General features: G+C 41.7%; 1 protein-coding gene across 1 annotated transcript in view; it reads left to right on the top strand.

Annotated features, from left to right (window-relative positions):
• Positions 1–20061, top strand: part of GPCPD1 (glycerophosphocholine phosphodiesterase 1) — a 52958-nt gene extending 32897 nt beyond the window's left edge. The window contains exons 10-20 of the mRNA XM_083175617.1: positions 1034–1166; positions 2065–2119; positions 4175–4267; positions 4759–4836; positions 5957–5996; positions 6953–7011; positions 11888–11953; positions 13326–13462; positions 13672–13807; positions 15829–15989; positions 17089–20061. Coding sequence (XP_083031743.1) covers positions 1034–1166; positions 2065–2119; positions 4175–4267; positions 4759–4836; positions 5957–5996; positions 6953–7011; positions 11888–11953; positions 13326–13462; positions 13672–13807; positions 15829–15989; positions 17089–17284 — 1154 coding nt within the window. The 3' untranslated portion in view covers positions 17285–20061. The remainder of the gene's footprint in view (positions 1–1033; positions 1167–2064; positions 2120–4174; positions 4268–4758; positions 4837–5956; positions 5997–6952; positions 7012–11887; positions 11954–13325; positions 13463–13671; positions 13808–15828; positions 15990–17088) is intronic.
• The last annotated feature ends 237 nt before the right edge of the window (positions 20062–20298 follow it).

Raw genomic sequence — 20298 nt, 5'->3', positions numbered from 1 at the left:
TTCATAGAGCTGCAAGTCCACATGCCAAGCATACAGGTTTACAACGGGAATAAACCCTTTCTATAGGTCACTTTCCTAAAGGCTAGGTCTGAGGTGGTCAGACTGGTCCTAGAGATCTACCAACGGTCCACGTTTTCCAGATCACCTTAACTGCTGAACATCTGTAGTCATTACTGTCACATTTTCAAAATCCCCTAGCTGGTGCACAGCTGTAGTCATTACTAACTGTCACATTTCAAACCTGCTGCATTCATTCCTACTATAGATCCACAGGTTGCTTGAGACATATGAACTGTTGGTAGATCTTGAGGACAGGTTTGGCCACCGCTGGTCTTGGTTATAATAAAGGCTTCTTTCATCATCGAGGTTTACATTTCTAGCATTCTGACTTTTCAGGCTAAAGTTGATTTAGCCACTAAACTTAGAGATTCCTGTTTAAGGTGTTATGGGGTTATTCAATATGGCATTCCATCCCGTGACATTTTTGTTTCTTTCGACAGTCGGAATACAATGTTCCGGCAGACGAGTATTGGAAAGTCCGTGGATTTGCGAAAATGGTCACGGATTCGACAGTCCGCGTCCGTTTCCGACAAACCTGACTTAAAAAAAAAAAAAAAAAAAGGGCTCTGACACACTTCAATGCTGTTATTAATGGCAGACACCCCCTTTAGTCTCTCTTTTTTTTTTTTTTTTTTTTTTTTTTTTTTAGATTTTTTGCTTTTAAGTCTTGTAGCTAAATGGCTGAAGTCCCACGGCTGCGTACAGCTCACATTACATGTACCCCACAGTCCCATCTCCCTCTATAGTGAGCTGTGTGGTTCCGGTTACTCCAGTATTGAGCTCAGAGTTTGGACAGATATGCACCTGACCCCTGTTGAGATTCCCTTCAATGGGATGCTGGTGTCTGTATTCCAGTCATCCGTATGTATCGCCCTTATAGCAATAATTCATTATTTTTGTAATAAAGATGATTTCAAGTTTACCTGATAGCTTCTATTCCGACCAAGAGCTGATATACCATTTCTCTTATCAGTGGACTTCATTCTCATAAAGCCAATACAAGGATTTGCCTGCGGCATGGCCAGCTCTTTCTGCAAGTACTGGAAGCCGCGGACTCCACTTGATGTTGGACATAGAGGCGCCGGTAATTCAACCACCGCTGCAAAGTGAGTATATAACCGTATAGTTACCAGGCCTACACATTGGTAGAAAGTGAATGGCAGTTACAGAAATGTTCCACTCTGGACTCTGAGAATAGCATTTTTGGAAAACAAATTACCATGGATAATGGTTTTTTTCAATTATTTCTTTCCTGTCCATGGTGTTCTAGGCCTCCTTTGTAATGCTGAGTGAGTGTACAGAAATGTTTTAATGGCCCCCGCTGTTCTCGTGTATATTTAAGATGTGTGCTATTTCAGTCACACTGTCATATTGATAGGTTATTTTGAGGCATCTCCTGCAAGCAGGCACGATAAAGTCTGTTTAGGTTTAGAGAACGAAGAGTCATTATTATAAGCTTAGATTATTAGTTATCGTTCATTAAATAAAGCGGTTAATAAACTAGAACATTGGATGTTCGCTTGTAGTAATTCCTTAGAGACTGTACAGTGGTCTGGAAGCAGCAATGACGGTAATGTGCCATACACTGATCGGATACAGTGCAGCGGGAAAGTTGAGTGTGTAAACGGGATATTGTAATTTTTTTTATTTTTTTTTTTAACTTTTGATTGTATTTTTTTATTTACAAATGTGCAGTTGTAAATGATCAATTAGTCAGAAGGGGAGAACGTAATCTTTCAAATAGTACCATTTATCGATTTTAGTTAAGTGTGAAGGGAGAAAAAGGGAGCGTCACCCTTTACAAATAAAATATGAGGTTTCTATGCTCTTTATCATATATGCAAAAAAAAAGTTGTTTTTTTTGGAACCTTTTTCTATTTATTAAACTGATCTAAAATAAGAAAAAAAATATAAATATATTGTATATCTATATGTATCATTATTTTATTGTTATTTCACTTCACTTTTGTTATTTTACTAATTTTATAATGTTTATTTTGACAGAATGGCTAAAATTCGTGAAAACACTGTGGCTTCATTAAAAAGTGCTGCCAACCATGTAAGTTGTTGTTTTTTGTATATATTTAGAGATTATGTATAGTTTTGTATTCACAACAATATCCTCAAGATTTATTTTTGCTGAATATGGGAATCGTCTAGTTTTACCTTGTTACAGTACAGCCACATGTATGTATGTATGTATGTATGTATGTATGTATTGTGTGCTGGGACGGTGCTTATCTGATTTTTAAGCCATGTCAAGTTAGCAATAAAGTCTATCCATACACCCACATAGCGTTGTACCCTTCATACACCCAACACACTGAGTGGTGTTCCGATGTAGGACAATTTCGTGTAACTATTCCTCTTATGTCAATGCTAATATCCGATGGCTGTTCTTGTGGCAAACTCATATCTCGTCTGCTTTATTGACCATCAGTGTACATCCGTACCGGTGCACAGTATAGAATACGTTTCTATTAAACGTGCCCCGTGATGGATAAAAAGAGAAGGCTACTTTTTACAGAAATAAATTCTGCAGGTTTCTGTGAATACCACCTATATTGGCACCGGTTTTATGTTCATGCTGTCAAATTGTGTCTCCTACAATGGCGTTTCTTATAGGAATTGCAGCAGGGGCTTTTCCACAGTAAGCACCAATCTGGTGTCTTGCCGTAGTGGCATCTGTGACTTTATTCTAATGCTAGTAAAAGCCCTTCCCACTGGTATAGAAGCGTCAGCCGGAATGTGCAGAGAATGTAGATTGCTTTGTATCCTGGTAATTTATTGAGATCTGTTTATTTTATGTTGCTGGTAGAATCAACGCTGCCTGGTAGTGCTGCCAGCCACCTGACTAATCGCTTGCAGAAGTTGACAAGCTGTCAGCAAGAGTAAAGGTGCCCACACACTAGAAAGATCTGCGATCGTAAGATGTGCGCATAAATTAGCCTTGAGATCTTTTGTCCGTCCTGGACAAAAGATTTCAGGCAAGCGCACATCTTTACCAAAGATTTTTCTTAAGATCCCGTGTGCGTTCCTATGGATCTTTTGTTAAATCTTCTGATCTTTTGTGCAGCACATAAGATCAGAAGATTCAGCTAAAGATCCACGGGAGCGAGCATCGGACCGAAATCGGAAGATTTTCGACCGATGATCGGTAAACATCGGATGATATATCGCAGTACACATTGCGGCCCATACACATGCGCAATACAGCAATAAACTGATGCTGTTCCATCAGGTCTGAATTTGGCCCTAAGTCATATAATACCCAAATTATACTTCTCTGTATTATTTCCATGATAGCATATGCTTAAGTTTTTTCATTTATTTTCTCTTTTCGTTGTACTTTAATGCAGTATATACTGTAGGTTGCTGCTTTAATGCAGTATATACTGTAGGTTGCTGCGTTAATGCAGTATATACTGTAGGTTGCTGCTTTAATGCAGTATATACTGTAGGTTGCTGCTTTAATGCAGTATATACTGTAGGTTGCTGCTTTAATGCAGTGTATATACTGTAGGTTGCTGCTTTAATGCAGTGTATATACTGTAGGTTGCTGCTTTAATGCAGTGTATATACTGTAGGTTGCTGCTTTTAATGCAGTGTATATACTGTAGGTTGCTGCTTTTAATGCAGTGTATATACTGTAGGTTGCTGCTTTAATGCAGTGTATATACTGTAGGTTGCTGCTTTAATGCAGTGTATATACTGTAGGTTGCTGCTTTAATGCAGTGTATATACTGTAGGTTGCTGCTTTAATGCAGTGTATATACTGTAGGTTGCTGCTTTAATGCAGTGTATATACTGTAGGTTGCTGCTTTAATGCAGTGTATATACTGTAGGTTGCTGCTTTAATGCAGTGTATATACTGTAGGTTGCTGCTTTAATGCAGTGTATATACTGTAGGTTGCTGCTTTAATGCAGTGTATATACTGTAGGTTGCTGCTTTAATGCAGTGTATATACTGTAGGTTGCTGCTTTAATGCAGTGTATATACTGTAGGTTGCTGCTTTTAATGCAGTATATACTGTAGGTTGCTGCTTTATTGCGTTTTACTTGTAACGTGGCAGTGATTTGTTGCCACAACCGAATGATGTATTTATTCCCCCAGGGGGCAGCTTTTGTAGAGTTTGATGTCCATCTGTCCAAGGATCTTGTTCCAGTGATCTATCATGACCTGACCTGCTGTATATCTATGAGAAAGGTAATGTGTATGTTATTTATGACGTGCTACATAGGTTGTTTTTTGTAAACTTTTATTTAAAAATGAAAAAAATTACCCAACACAAAAATTTTTGTGTTCCACCATTCCCAGCTGTTGTTGATTGTATTGGCCCATTTGATTTGCTGCACATGATCCACAGCCGACGCAGTCCAGTTGCGTACATTGTCCACACAGCTTAAGATGCAAAATTGAGGGAAAAGGATAACATTGGCTGTAGCAAAATTGCTAATGCAAGATTTGTAAAAGTCATATAACTCATATATTCGAGTGGATACATATACTGTAGATAAATCTTCTTTAACATTGGTGTATAACACAGTGCACATAGATAATGGACTCTTGATTGCTCAGTCCAGCGCTGCATATGAAGAAGAAATAAAGAAATGTATTTCGCACTGCAAAATGCTACCGAGTTATACAGCTAAACATTTATCACCAGATCAGAAAAATAATGGCTTCCTTCATTGTAGAAAGCGAATGCTTCATCTGTGGAGTTGTTTGAGATCCCTGTGAAGGAGCTATCCTATGACCAGCTTCAGCTTTTAAAGGTAATTTTCAGACCGATAGTTTGATGTAAGTAATTTGGGTGAACACCTGAGAAGTGTGGCCCTTGAGCTTACTAAGGATCAGTAGCACAATAATTGAACGTAATGCCTTTGCCACCGTATGTGTGTGTGTGATATAAATAATGCTGGGAAGATCCGTTTTGCCCATCGCACCCAACACTGTGGAGATGCAGGTTACCGTGTCTAGGGATGCCAATCCCGGGGCATTTTTTCAATCCTGGGATTCGGGTTTGAAAAATGCTCAATCCCGGTATTGACATCCCCCCCCCAAAAAAAAACGGCCCCTCTCCCAAATAATTTCTAAACCTACCCCTCCGCCAATCCTCCCCAACCCCCCTGAGCTGCCCTGCCCTGTCACGTCACTTACTGCGGCAGTGGTGACAGTGAAACAGTCCTGCTGCTGCCTATCTCTGGTGGGAGGGCGGGCGGCTGTCTAGGTTTGGGACAGTGTGCTGTGTTGACAGGCATAGCGGCGGCCAGGCTGCGCAGCATGACATAATGTCAGGGGTCACGCTGCGCAGCCTGGCTGGGCGCCGCCATGCCTGTCCGTACAGAGCACTGTCCTGACTCCGGAACAGTGGCATCGGGGGTAAGAAGCATTCATCCGGGCAGCGTCTGAGCCATATTCTAAGGTGCTCAGCGCTGCCCGGCTTTAAATAAAAAGTTAATTTTGGCATGGGGTACTAATCCCGGAATCCCGGGATTGGAAGCTTCAATCCCGGGATTCAAATCCCGACTATTTTAGGCCAAAATCCCGCCGATCCCGGTATTGGCCTCCCTAACTGTGTCACAGTAACCAGCATTTTCTGACTTGAGTGCTTGATGCCCAGCTGTTCGCGCATCTGCTAGGGCAGAAAACAGCATCATGATACTTGTTGTAGTTTAGTCAGACTTCAGGAAGGGTGCGATCAGAAATCCTCTAGTCTGTCTTAACAGCACGGTCAATTGGATAGCCCCGGGATCTTCTTTCCAGCTCTATTCATATCACACTGAATTGTTTGTTTGTGTTGAATAGAACAAGAGATCTATTACTGAAGCTTGATGTACACACCAGTAACTCTCTTCACCATACAATAACATTTGCTTCTGTTTGTCTTCCCAGCTGGCACATGTGACTGCACTGACCTTAAAAGATCATTTTGGTAAGTAGCTGCCAGAAAGCAAATGCAACGTATATTGTTCATAATGCATTCTTAAGGTCTGAGGAAGTCTGGGTCAGGAACACTAGTAGTAGATTTTGTTTTTTACTACCAAGGTGAAGACTGTTAGGTGTCACCTATTTACTGAGCCTACATCCCTTCTCTCCATTACTTTTAAACCCTGTGAAATCCATCCAGCCTTATCTATTAAAGAGATGACATAATGGGATCATTGGGGGTTTGGGGTGTCTATGTACTAGGCTTTGGAGAGAGAGAGAGAAAGTGGGCGGGGTTAAAGTACCAACCAACCAGCTACGGTCTGTCATTTTTCAAACACAGCCTTTAATATGACTGCTGATTGGATGGTACTTTATCAACATTATCTCATTCCAAAGATTAGTACATAGACCCCTTGCCTAGAAGGGAATTTACTAAGTTGGCCTTCTATTGAAGATGAGATGTTGCCCATAGCAACCAAACAGATTCTATTTTTAAGAAGGTGCAAAATAAATTAAAAATTGAATCCTGAATGGTTGCTATGGGAAACATCCCATCTTCAAAAACCTCCCATCTTAGTAACTTTACCCCGTAAAGTGTGGAAGGTTACTACCACTGTTAGTTTAACGGGCAGCATTACATTTGAGCGCAATGTTAAATGATCCTTGGGCCTGGAACTGTTTGATATGGTTCCTGATCCCAGCACAAGTGCTGACCCTAGGCAAGAAGGTGCGGGCTTCTCCCTGAGCATATTCCTTTGTTGTCCTGATAGTACTCTTGCAGGAATGTGTCTGTGGATTTCCTCCAATTTTACAGTTAACAGCCTTTCAGTGTTCAGTTCACCCCATGTGTCTGTCTTCTGTTTATGCTGAGCTGCACATGGGATAACCATATTTTCTACGTTCGTTTCCAGAGTTTGCACCCTAAGCTGTAATGATCTCCATCGTTCTTTTTCTCTGCAGACTCTATTGATGAGGAATGTTCTGTATCAGACAGCCAGCCGTTTCCTTCCCTGCAAATGGTAAAGTATATGCTCCTATTATTTATCACCATTTATTTATATAGCGCACATATATTCCGCAGCGCTTTACAATCTATATTCCCTACCACACGTATATGCACACACAGACATTCTGGGGTTAATTTGTTGGGAGCCAATTAACCTACCAGTATATTTTTGGATTGTGGGAGGAAACCGGAGTGCCCGGAGGAAACCTACGCAAGCACGGGGAGAATATACAAACTCCACACAGATAAGGCCATGGTGGGAATCAAGCCCACGACCTCAGTGCTGCGAGGTGGTAATGTTAACCATTATAGTGTTCATTCTAGCACCCGCCATTTTTGAAAACCCATGCAGTTCCTCTTTCCTGCCTGGGGTGTCGCTGTCTGCTGTGGTGTTTCTAGCACATGTCTGGTTTGCATATCAGTGCTGATATACAGACCACACTGTGCTAGAAGCATTACATCAGACAGCGACACCCCAGACAGGGAAGAGGAACTGCATGGGTTTTCAAAAAATGGCGGGTGCTAGAATGAACACTACATTACACCCTCATGCTGCCCCAATTATGCTCCTATAATCTTAAGCTGGGTACACATATGTACAATCGTCGGGCCGTTCTTCCGATCTGCGGACGAACGGCCGTTCGATTGTATATATGTGTACGCTGTCCCGATCCCTTCGTTGCGATCGATAAACGGCCAAAAACGCTCTTGGCCGTCCACGGTCGGTCGGTCGCAGGTTCTTTGCTGCTTAATATTCTTCCGACAGGACGGCTCCATATCGAAAGAAAAGTGACATGTGTACGCACGTTCGATCGATATGCAGCCCGTTCCTGCGATCATTCCTCCCAAAAGCAGCACGCCCATGTGGGTGTTGACTAGCTGCGTCATCCCTCCATCAGCGCAGCATGTAAACAACAGGAAGTCTTCTCCCCCGTACTTTCCGCGCCATGCTGTTAAAGAATATTCGTTGTGTGTGCATTCCTTTTGAAATAAATAATCGTTGTGTGTGCATTCCTGACAGATATAGTTATAGAAGATAGATAGATAGATAGATAGATAGATAGATAGATATGTGATGTTCATTGTTCTGCATAAACACTTAACATTTATTAAGAAATACTGACAAAAAATACTGTGAACACTTTGTTTATTTGGGTGGTCGGACCTGAACAGAGTATATCACATACAGGTGCTTGCATTAAGGTGTAGCAGGAACGCCCACCCACCCAAAAAACATAAAAACACATTTGAACATGGTGGTGTATGTAGTGGAAAGCGGTCCCACGGCAGCAACGCATCACATGGGAACATCCCGGCCTGCTCACACGTGATGCGTTGCTGCCGTGGGACTGCTTGCCATGACATAAGTGCCACGTGTGAAGGTTTAGCAGGAAAGCCCACCCATCCAAAAAACATGCAGTATATCAGCTGTGGTACCTGCCAAAATCTAAATGTGCAAATGGACATATTTTCTCTATACAGGTGCTTGCGTTAAGGTGTAGCAGGAACGCCCACCCACCCAAAAAACATAAAAACACATTTGAACATGGTGGTGTATGTAGTGGAAAGCGGAAATCATCAGGATTGTTCTCCCGTATCTCCTGTAGCAATGGCATGTGGGAGAAGGTGTCTCTCCTCAGAAGCCAGTCTCTGGTCCAGCAGCTCCGATTCTTGGTCCTTTTTCTTTTTTTAATAGCCCGCAATCTAATGGCCATAGCAGCCAAAATGCACGCACGAGCCTTCCTTCTCCTCAAGCTCATGATTAAAAAGGCCCGAATGCACCGATAGACGAACGAACGTACGTACGTACGTATATCCAGTACAGCTAGCAATGATCTGAATAGTCACGGCTCTATTCACTGTACTACACGAACGATTCTTTGTTCCGTGATCACGCCTCGTTTTGGTATGCTCTTTTAAATCCAGCCCATTATGATAATGTTGTGTACATTTTTATCGTGCGAATAGCCAGAACGGGAGAGTGTGTACGGTGGTACAATCTTTTTCTTGCGATTGTTTGGACGGGAGTACATCGGACGTCGCAAGTAAAATTGTACATATGTGTACGCGCAGATCGGTCGTATGTTTCGGACGGCCGAACGTGTATTCGGTCGTTCGAACGGTCGCAAGAAAAATTAAATTGTACATATGTGTACCCAGCTTAATGATGTGCTCTGTGAGAACAGTGTGACTGCACATAGACTTTGAGATACATTTGTACGGTCTTACTATGCTGTGTGAGGTTATTGATATTCATTTGTATAGTACTCCAAGGTTTACATGGGGGTACAAGATACCTTTGATACAAATACAGTGAAAAAGCATACATAGTAGAACCGTAACCTGTCACGAGCAGAAAACATAAATACAAACCTATACAAATAAAAAAGAGACAATTTGCAACTGGCACTTTCTGATTTGCAGCTGGGTTTCCTTTCCTTTAGGAGGCCATCAATCCTCCTAATATACACAGGAATTTTCAACAGAAAAGGGAGTAGGGAAGAAAACCAGCGCAGAGAATTCACTGAGACTTGCTTGTGAGCAGGAGTATAGGGACACAGATGCTGTGCTTTTAGTGGGCTCAAGTAATTTCACTTACTTTCTAATCCCGACTCGCATTCACATAGCAGTTTCTTTGTACACCATGAACGTTAAGTATCACAGGCTTTTCAATATCAAATGGGCAATGAAGACTTACATCAGCATTCTGTCACGCGTGCACGTAACAGTTTCTTTAGGATCCACTGCACGGACTCCAAGATCACAGCAAACGACTTTATTTCACAAGCACGGTATTCACACACAATAAAACAAACAATTGTCACCGCAGTCTTCCAGCCAGCAAAGTTGTTGCGAAGTCCCCCGGGCGCTGCAGACGCTGAAGGGGATGCTTGCTTCCAGACCACGGACCGGCACCTGTACATGAACTTCTGACGGCGGGTGACGTCAGGGAACCACGTCAACGCGTTTCGGACTACCTCCTTTTTCAAGGCGTGCTGCTCGTTATCCCCAGTTCATTATTTATAGCAGAAACCGGTGTCACATGATCTTATTTTCTCCAATCCGCACATACCTATATCCCGGCTCAGTACCTATATTTCATTCTAATTGCACTTTTCCCAAAGCCAATATTTATTGCACATGCACACTATCCAATATTGGTTTCAAAAACCGCACTGCATAAATAAATATCTATGAGGGCACAGATGACACATTATAAATATAAAAGTGCAAAAATATACTGGAAGACTGCGGTGACACCTTTTGGTTTTATTGTGTGTGAATACCCTGCTTGTGAAATAAAGTCGTTTGCCGTGATCTTGGAGTCCGTGCAGTGGATCCTAAATAAATACAAACCTGCCCTAAAACCGCAGACATGGGGCGACAAGTACAGGAGAAGGGGCAGGACGACTGCTGTATCCAGACTCCTGGGGCTGCCATATACCTACACCTTTTTATGCTCTTCATTCAAACGCACAAAATAAAAGATTGTCGTTTCCAACTTCAGATTCTATTTCTGAAAACCTTTTGTGCAGATTCTGATTCTGAAAACCTTTGTGCAGATTCTATTTCTGAAAACCTTTGTGCAGTTTCTGGCTTTCTGCTGTCTTTGTAGATTAATACAAACAAGAAAACCACAGAGGATTTGTAATAGTGGTCAGAAAGCTCCTCAGGCTTCCGGGCATTGGAAGTAAATGTAAAAACCTTTGCTGACTAATCCCTTATATTTTATAATGTGCTTGCCTAGTCTGTAACCTTTTTGTAAAAGGTGTCTGGTCATAGGGGTAGAGGTATTATGTGGCGTTATGGGGGAGAAGCGGTTTCGGTGCATGTAATATATACTGATACCGCTTCTCTCCCATGTAATGATTGGCAGCAAATGAGAGGGGCGCTGCTACCTTTTAAAATGGTGTGCCGATGTGTGGAACAATGTTATGACCTAACGTGGCGGCTGCCAGTTCTGGGCTACATGGAGGATCTAACGATAATAGTTAGATCTTGCACATGCCCAGTGAGCCGGCTGGGTGGAGAGACACGGTGCATTAGCACTAGGCTGGTGCAATATGGGGCTTTGGTGGGGATCACCGGAGGGGGATTTTTCACTCCTCCATTCCTAAAAAAAACGGCATGATTACACCTCTGATCTAGTGCCTTATGCTTTGCCTATGTAAATAAAAGCAGTAACAAAAAAGGTACAGTGGCACAATATGTGATGCACAATACACCCCCCCCCCCCCCCTCCCCCCCAAACTCCTCCAACAATTGTGTTATAGGAGGGGTTGGTTATCCTAAGGACCCCCTCCTAAGTGAATGGAGCACAGCAGCTATCCCGATTGGACCCAGTCTCTTCCTGTCACTAAAACCCCTATCCTAGTGTTTCTCTCTCTCTCTCTCTCTCTCTCTCTCTCTCTCACTCACACTCACACTCACACTCACACTCACACTCACACTCACACTCACACTCACACTCACACACACACACACACACCTATAGACGAGGAAAATAAACAGCGGTACTCGGAGGAAGTTTTTCAACATATATTCAGAATGTACCAATCCAATTTGAATATAGTTGAAAGCACAAGGGAGGTATCCAATTTCAATGTGAAGTGCTGTTTCCGACAGGGGAAATAGTGCCTGCCCCTATTCAATGCTTCTGTTTCCGACAGCATTGAAGGCTGATTTCAACAAAAGATATTGTTGAATTCACGTCCGTTTCTCGACAATCCACGGCCATTTCCGTGCCTGGACGACACCTACAATATTACAGTTTTACTTGGTATTTCTTTAATTGCTATAGGGTGTCTTTGTTTCTGTTTCCATGTAAATATAGTATGTACGTTATTTTCGCACAAGTGCCCCAATAGTTATTATTTGTTTCTTATTAGGTGTTGGACTATGTCCCGGAGGATGTTGGGTTCAATATTGAAATCAAGTGGATTTGTCAAGAGAAGGTTAGAAAAGCCTTTTTGTTCCTTACTATTCCTTTTTTTTTTTTTTCCGAGAGGGAGTCTGGGGGAAAAATAGTCACCATTTGGTACCCAGACTCTCTCTCCAGGCTATACCCAGTGTTCCCTGTGCCCCCTAGTGGATGGAAGAAGAAATTGCAATATGTCATAGTTTTTAAAACATGAAAAAACTTGAGTTTATATAACCGTTACACGTATAGTAAAAGTATCTGGTCATAATCACTCATTCATGTGAATTATTATTCTATTTTTTTTCTACTGATAAATTCCTAAGATTATACTTCTAGCTATATGAATGTTAGGTGGCCATACACTGGCAAATAAAGCTCCCAACCAGACAGTGTACAAAGGATTATAGATGGTCAGATTAGAATTGGTCTGTTTATATGATTGGTCTGTCTGTATATGTTCACAATGTCTACAATGACATAATGTCTACAGATGTTCTTTTTCTCTCCTATGGTTTTCACTTTGGTCTTCTCATTAATTCAAAACCCAGATGGTCGACATGCCGATTTCAAACATATTAGTGTTGATATTGGACATGTCGCCCTCTCTTATGTCAACATACTGAACACTAATATTCATACCATACCTGGCCTGTCTGTGTGATGGTGACTTAAGCACAAATATTTGCTTCTTTTGGGCATGCTGGAGGGGTATTCATGCCCAGCAGGCTGAAAATTTGTGGTGTGTTTTTTTTTTTTTTTTTTGCATCCATATAATGGGCAATTGTTGGCCACTATTTATTCGCTTGTTAGTAGGGGAAAGGAGAAAGATATAGAGTGCGCCTCTCAGTATACCACCACCACTTTCAAAATACAGTATTAAATGTCACTCTGACAATTCATTGAGGTAGATTTAACATTTTAAAAAAGAATAATCTAGCAAAATTATTTTGCACCATGATTCGGTCTCGTAGTTCACATATAATTATTTAATTACAAACAACCCGACGCGTTTTGTCAATAAGACTTCATCAGGGGTGAAAAAACCTTGATAGTTGAGTTAATCTATTCTACAACAATATACTTGTCCGGATCCTCTAGGGCTCCCGAAGGAGCTAAAGGTAGTCACTGGTCTCAACTGCGGCTAATGGATTTTACAGAAGTCTTTGTATAATCCATTTAACACTTATCGGTGGATCCTGTTTGGTTAATCAGAATATCACTATAGGTATCCAAATGGACTTGACCCTCTAGTGCTGCAAGTGACCTATATTTACAAAAAGCCTCATTATAGATTAGCTAAATTCCATTTATATTTAATCCTTTACTACTCAAATTAAATGCATTTAATTATTTGTAATACAATATCAATATATTCTAATGAAACGTGTATCTCTTTATGTTTATAGAGCGGTAAATGGGATGGCAATCTGTCTACTTACTTTGACATGAACATCTATCTGGATATCATCTTAAAAACTGTTCTGGAAAACGCCAACCGCAGAAGGATCGTGTTCTCTTCGTTCGACGCAGATATTTGCACAATGTAAGTAGGTGGCATATGCCTGGCTCCGTCGTCTGTGGGAACATTGCCGTTTTCAACTGCCTGCTTAATTAAATTGACATTAAATGCACTGACCTGACAGGTGCAAACCAAATGCCACTGGGTGCTACACCCAAGTGAGTGACGTTTCCAAGTATTGATGAACAATAAAGTTTCATTGAATGATTGTATGTATATTTCTTTCCTCCTAGGGTACGACTTAAACAAAATAAATACCCCATACTTTTTCTGACACAAGGACAATCTGAAATCTATCCTGAACTCATGGATCTCCGGTCTCGGTCAACTCCTATGGCAGTGAGCTTTGCTCAGTTTGAAAACCTTCTGGTAAGTGTCTTTTTTAGTGTCTGGCAGACACACAAATGTTTAGGCACGCAAGCTTAGCGGGTGTACACACAGTGCAATGTATTTCTATTCAATCCCGATCGTGTTGCGCAGCGCTGTGTACACATTTGGTTTAGACTATTAGGACAGACCTGTACTATATAGTCTTGCCTGCACAGTCTATTTTTTTTTTATTGTTTCGATGCCGCAGGGCCACGCATTGGAATCGAATCAAAATCAAATGTATTAAGCCTGGTACACACCAAAACGATCCTGATTGTTAGTAGATCGTTAGCAGATTGTGTGATGGTCGCCCGATCTGTTAGGGCGTATGATCTGCTAACGATCTGCATCCAATCTGATCCCAATCCGATCTGAGTCTGTATCCAGTTAAATGGATCTTTTACAGATCCTACTTGCAGCAGGTAGGATCTGTAAAACGACCAAACGACAGCGGGGACGCGCATCGGATTGGAATCGGATCGGAATTGGATCTAAACATGCCCAATCTACATACAATATACAGCCAATCGGTCGGAATTGGATCCCGATTGATGGAATTGAGCCCTAATCGTTCTGGTGTGTACCCCGCCTTAGATTTCCGTTCGATTTTGATTAGACCGTGTGTACACCCTATTATAGCCACACAGGCAGAGATGGACAGGACTACATTGCGGCCCTGTCATTTCGGTGTGGCGCTCCTAGAGTAGCCTTGCAGCCTACCCCCTTCCTTCTGCGAACCAGCTATTAACGGGCAGAGGGAGGGGAATAGACCGCCAGAAGGCTGCTCTGCCAGCCAGTATCTCTGTGTAGCTGGACTGGCCCATCCCACCATTTATCCTTCTGGCATTTGCCTGAAGTGCCAGATGGAAAGTCCGGCCATGCAAACTGGCGTATAGACACCAAAAGGAAGACTCTGTTGGAGTATACGTTATGGTGTAATGTGTATAACAGAGGCAATACCACATATGGGCACTCACGTGACTGGCACATTAGCAAAGTCGGGAAGAGGAGTCTACAGTTACAGTAGGCAGGCTGTGTCTGCAGCTCCATAGCTGGGAGCAGAATCTGTGTTCTGTAGTTAGCGCCTGGATCCGTTCTGGCAGCATCTGCACATAATTGAATCTGCCCTCATGTGTCAGGTAAGTCAGTATCAAAAAGACTAGTGAGTGCCCATTTTCATGATAAAAACCCGTTTATACCTTGTTCTAATACTGTTCTCATTGTCATGGATTGCCTGTATTGGTAATGGGGCTTCTTCACATAACAAAACAATGTAATGCTGTTTCAGTAGTTATTCCCCTCCTCTCTCCCTCCCCTCCCTATGCACACCACCCACGTTGTTCTGTTTCCTATCCCAAATTCAAATTGTGAATGCATAACTTTTCAGTGGTTCCCAGCCTCCGTCCACAAGGACCCCCAATAGTTCACATTTTCCAGATCACCCGGCAGGTGCACAGGTGCACTCATTACTCACGGACACATTTTAAAAGATCCACAGGTGGAGCTAATTATTTCACTTACAATTCAGTGTGGAAACCCAGAAAACGTGAATTGTTGGGTGTACTTGCGGAACGAAGTTGGCGAAACACGGACTTAAATGATCCCGTAAGTGTGGATTATTAGGACAGTCAATATGTCGACCGCTATTGGTCGACAGGCAATATGATCTAGGTCAACGTGTTAATGGTTGATCGAGAAAAAAGGTCCACACTGTTTTCTCGTCTTCTTGCGTGTCTGTTGATATGGACACACGCTCGCCATGCTATTCTATGCCAACTGGGATCATGAATGACCTACTGTTGACCAAGACCCTGTTGACCAATCAACCAGATACCATTTGCAGAGACCACAGCGGTAAAATGTGGGCTTCTTCTCTGCAAGGCCTTGCTCTTACAGCGCGCCTAAGCTTTGGGGATTTTTTTTTTTATTAACAAAAAAAGTTGTGACCCATTTATGTTTTCATCAGAACAGGTCATTAGTAATTTTATTTGTGTCCATTTTTTTATTTAATCATTAATTAGGGAATAAATGTCCACACGGAAGATTTTCTGAAAAACCCGCACTACATAAAAGAAGCTAAAGCTAAGGGCTTAGTGGTGTTTTGCTGGGGGGAGGACACCAATGACCCGGAGAACCGCAGGCTAATGAGAGAATACGGCATTGATGGACTGATCTATGACCGGTAATGTCTATACAGCTAACATTTTTATTACTTTAGTATGCTAATAGAAGGTTAACACTTGCTGCATTAAAGCCCTAGAGCTAGCAATTAGTCATTATGTTTATATGAATATTACACTGATTATTATTATTTTTTTGTTGTTGTGGGTTTTTTTTTGTCAATAAAATTTTAACTTAAAAAAAAAAAAAAAAAAAGGGCTACGTTGTATAGCAGTGTAATGTAAACACTATTCTGTGATGCTTAACACTTAGAATGAGCCCTGATCATCCTCTGTGATGAAGGGGTTAAGTTTGCTAAACCGTGTTATTGTATATGTAACATGCATTTGTGTTCTCCTACATCTATCCGCAATACACCACGTGGTATGAGTAGGAGCTGTCCAGGCCCCGAGCAACTCCACTAGCTTTTGCTGAAAATGTGACTTTGTCACAACATGTTGAATAATATGATTATATGCAAAACTTTTATATCTATTTTTGACAGTCTGTATATGGACCATAAACATACTAATAATGGGGGGTGGAAAAACCACGGGAGTTTGTAAGTAGTTTCGCTGCAAAGGCATTTTTGGTGCAGTTGCAGCAATGATGTATGGCAGGGATGGGAAACCTTCGGCCCTCCGGCTGTTGTTGAACTACATATCCCAGCATGCAATGCAACAATTTTAGCATGGCCAAATGGCAAAACTGTAGCAGGGCATCCTGGGATGTGTAGTTTAACAACATCTGGAGGACCGAAGGTTCCCCATCCCTGATGTTTGAGGACACCTGTTGACCTAATGCTTCGGTCGACCTTTCCGAAACGGTCAAACTATTTAATGTGTCCACGTAAGCCCTGTCGACCTTTATTGGTTGACCTAACGTATGTTGCCCTTCACACTGTCTAACCCGCATCCCGTTGACACAACATTGGAGTATAAGAACATGAACATTTTGCCAATTATAAAATAAAAACCTCTGCGCCCATCTATTTTCCCAGATGAAACCTCATCAGACCGTATAATCATGCTCATCCGTCAGACCGCAGTATATTAACTCACAATACTATGGAAGTGCTCCAGGTTTATCTTCAACTTATTACCAATATTTTCTGTTTGCAGAATCTACGACTGGAACCCCGAGCAGCCGAACGTATTCCAGGTGGAACAAATGGAGCGTCTTAAGAAAGAGCTACCAGCGGAGATGCTACAGAACTGTCTCTGCCCAGTCAATCACTATCTTTGCACTTCAGAGCACTGCACTCGTAACAGCATCGCCATGGATACCAATGGCGTCTCCAACCATCAGCCACTGTAATTTATCTTATTCTGTCAGCTAGCATCTCAGGGTTTGCATCCCCAGCAATAGTGAAGCCATCTTGCTGTTCCCTTACGCGTATTTGCATCCTTTATTTTTATTGGCTAGAAAGGTCATTCCAGTGTACCAATCAATTGTAATCGCTCTCTTCACGTAATAGCAATGACTGGTGGAGAGGGTTCTGTAAAAACTGTTACTCTGTGTAACCATTATACCTCAGAGGAAAAGGTTTATCTTTTTATCCTAAAAGTGCAATGTTCATTATCTGGATACTTGTGTTCAGTGTACGCATCTATCACTGTACTGTATACATCCTTATTTCTGGCCACCGTTGGCCGGTTTACCTCCGTTGCAGACTTTTGCACTGCGAATAGCAGTGGGGCAATACATAAATGCGCCTCCGTTGTTTTTTTTTTTTTAAGTTGGTGCCGTGCCAACCAAGCTTGTGCAGTCAAACTTTTTATGGACACTTGAGTTGACGTCTATTTGTTTGTTTGTTTTCCGCCGTACCGGATAAGCCAGTTTGACTAGATGTTAGCTGTAGAATAGGCTTGTCCATCCTATAGTGAGGCAGTTATTGCCCTGCCTCCACTAAAAACGCACACAATACAAAATGAATAAGACTTTGCTCCAAATGTATGTACTGTAATTGTATAGCGCAATGTAGATTAATAATCAAGGATTGTTTTTAATAGTTATATCTAAACATAACAAAAAATCAATGAAACATTGTAGACTAGAATATACCCTTTGCAATGATTGTTCTTCGTGCTGATATGATTGCAAGCTCTTAGCATGGACTGGCTACTAATCACTGTGCCTATACATTTTTACAAATCCAATCTATACAGCATGGCCCTTATTCTGGTTCACTCGCAAATTCCTTCTCAAACGGACAAAACCCTGCTGCACTGCAGGTGGGGCAGATGTAACATGTGCAGAGAGAAATAGATTTGGGTGGGGTTTTACTGCAAAGTGAGATCTATATTGCAGTGTAAAAATAAAGCAGCCAGTATTTTTCCTGCACAGAAACAAAATAACTCACCCAAATCTAATTCTCTCTGCACAAGTTCCATCTGCCCCCCTGCAGTGCACATGGTTTTGTCCGTTTTGAGAAGTAATTTGCCTTTGCGAGAGAACCAGAATAAGGGCCATTGTGTATAACCATGTTGGGCTAATTAACCAATTGTCCCCTTATAAGATTATGTATGCAAGTCGCCGACTATTCAGTAGCACAGCAATCTGATTTAAAGTGAAAGGGAAACACTGGAATGGTCTTAGTGATGTAACGCGTGATGTCAGACATAGACTGTTCTTGAATATCTGGTTTCTTGGCTGCAAATTTTATATACGAACACACTTGCTGTAACTATGGAATGTAGTGTTGTCCGTGGCACATGTCCCCGATTTTTATTTATTATTCCCAAGCGGAAATTTGTCTGTAATCAGTGTATTTCAGTTACAGATGTGTATATGTAATTTGAACGAATGGGGCACACACACGCACACACACGTTCTGCTTATGCGCTGTGCTTCCTCCAGCTGTCATAGCAGAGAGGGAGATCCTGGGCTGGCCTCCTATCTGCATCACAGCACTTTGCTGCAGTGGGAAGCTTTCAGGGAGGTGGCATCATCGGAAAGAGCTAGATGGTGCAGAAATATGGCTACATGCATAGAAATATTTAGACTTTATTCAACCCACTTTGGAGTCTGCTACCACTTTTCCTTTTCACAGCGTGCCATGCGCCTAGGCCTGCCTTAGTTTTTTTTTTAAAGGGCCATCAAATCTATCCATTACATTGATTTGGAATATAGAAGCATCTTGTAAAATCTGTACTTTAACTATAAATTAACCAAATACCTGCCGTCTGGCATTTTTATGTGCTGATGAATGTAGAGAATGGTCTTCTGGAATTAAGCAGAATATACCAGGGTACATTTTTGATCTGTCCTTCAGTGATCTGCTATACAGCATCTGTGCTGACGACAGCTCGCTTATCTGTACATTTTATGAAGTCACGGTTCCGTGCTCTTGTAGGGCAAGGTTAGGATTGTTGGTCCTTGTAAATTGCCAAAATGGAAGTGCCAAAAAGCACTGGGAAATGACATTAGGTGGACTGGAAGATAAAGGTTCTACATTACATGTAGGAAAGTCAGAAGCAAATGCTTGTACCGCATCCACCTTCTAATATATTTGCTGCTTTGAAATCCCTTCTCGTGCCTCCACATCATGTTTTGAGGGGATGTATGTAACCACTATGTCATCATGGGTATTTACAACCATCCTTTGCAGCAGAAGAATGTGGGTGGAAACCGGAGGAGCTTGATTAGCCAAAGCTGGCACTCTAACGCCGGCAGTGAGTGCCTCCACCATGTAAAAAAACATAAGCTTTGCATGGGTGTTTTTGTGAGATGCATTCTGTTCTTAGAAGAGGCATTACACACTCAGGAGTTTAAATGTATTTCTCAAATGTTCTAGCAAGCTTCCAAGAGAAGAACTATACTAATATTACTTCCATATCCAATGAGAATGTTGTCCAAAAAGAGCCTAGCGGATCACAATTGTCCAGAAACAACTTAAGTAATAAATGGATGTGACTTCCCATTCTGGTGCTATAAAGCCACATCTGATGTCTTTGTATCGGTGTGCAGTTAATGATTACAATAGTACTGACTTTGTAAGCATGCCTCTCCTTTATGTATAAATCTTTTTTTCTTTGTAGGTTGTGTTCTTGTTAGTTTTATCTTTATACTTAATAAAGTGTTTTCATTTCGAATTTTGATTCTTTTTCTGTTTTGTATGATCTATTTTCTGGATCATGTTTATTAGTTCAAAGCTATGATAAACACAGATTATACTAGTGCCAGGTGTTCCACAAGTGTGTAGATCAGGTATTCCCAACCACGGTCCTCAAGGCACACCAACAGTGCAGGGTTTCTAGATATCCAGGCTTGAGCACAGGTGACTTAATTAGTATCTGAGGGATTCTGATTAACCCCTTGAGTGGTGGGTT

Source organism: Crinia signifera, chromosome 3, assembly GCF_055691185.1.
Source record: "Crinia signifera chromosome 3, ASM5569118v1, whole genome shotgun sequence".
Classification (NCBI taxonomy): domain Eukaryota; kingdom Metazoa; phylum Chordata; class Amphibia; order Anura; family Myobatrachidae; genus Crinia; species Crinia signifera.
The sequence above is the reverse complement of the archived record's forward strand: the minus strand, read 5'-3'. Positions and strand labels throughout refer to the sequence as shown.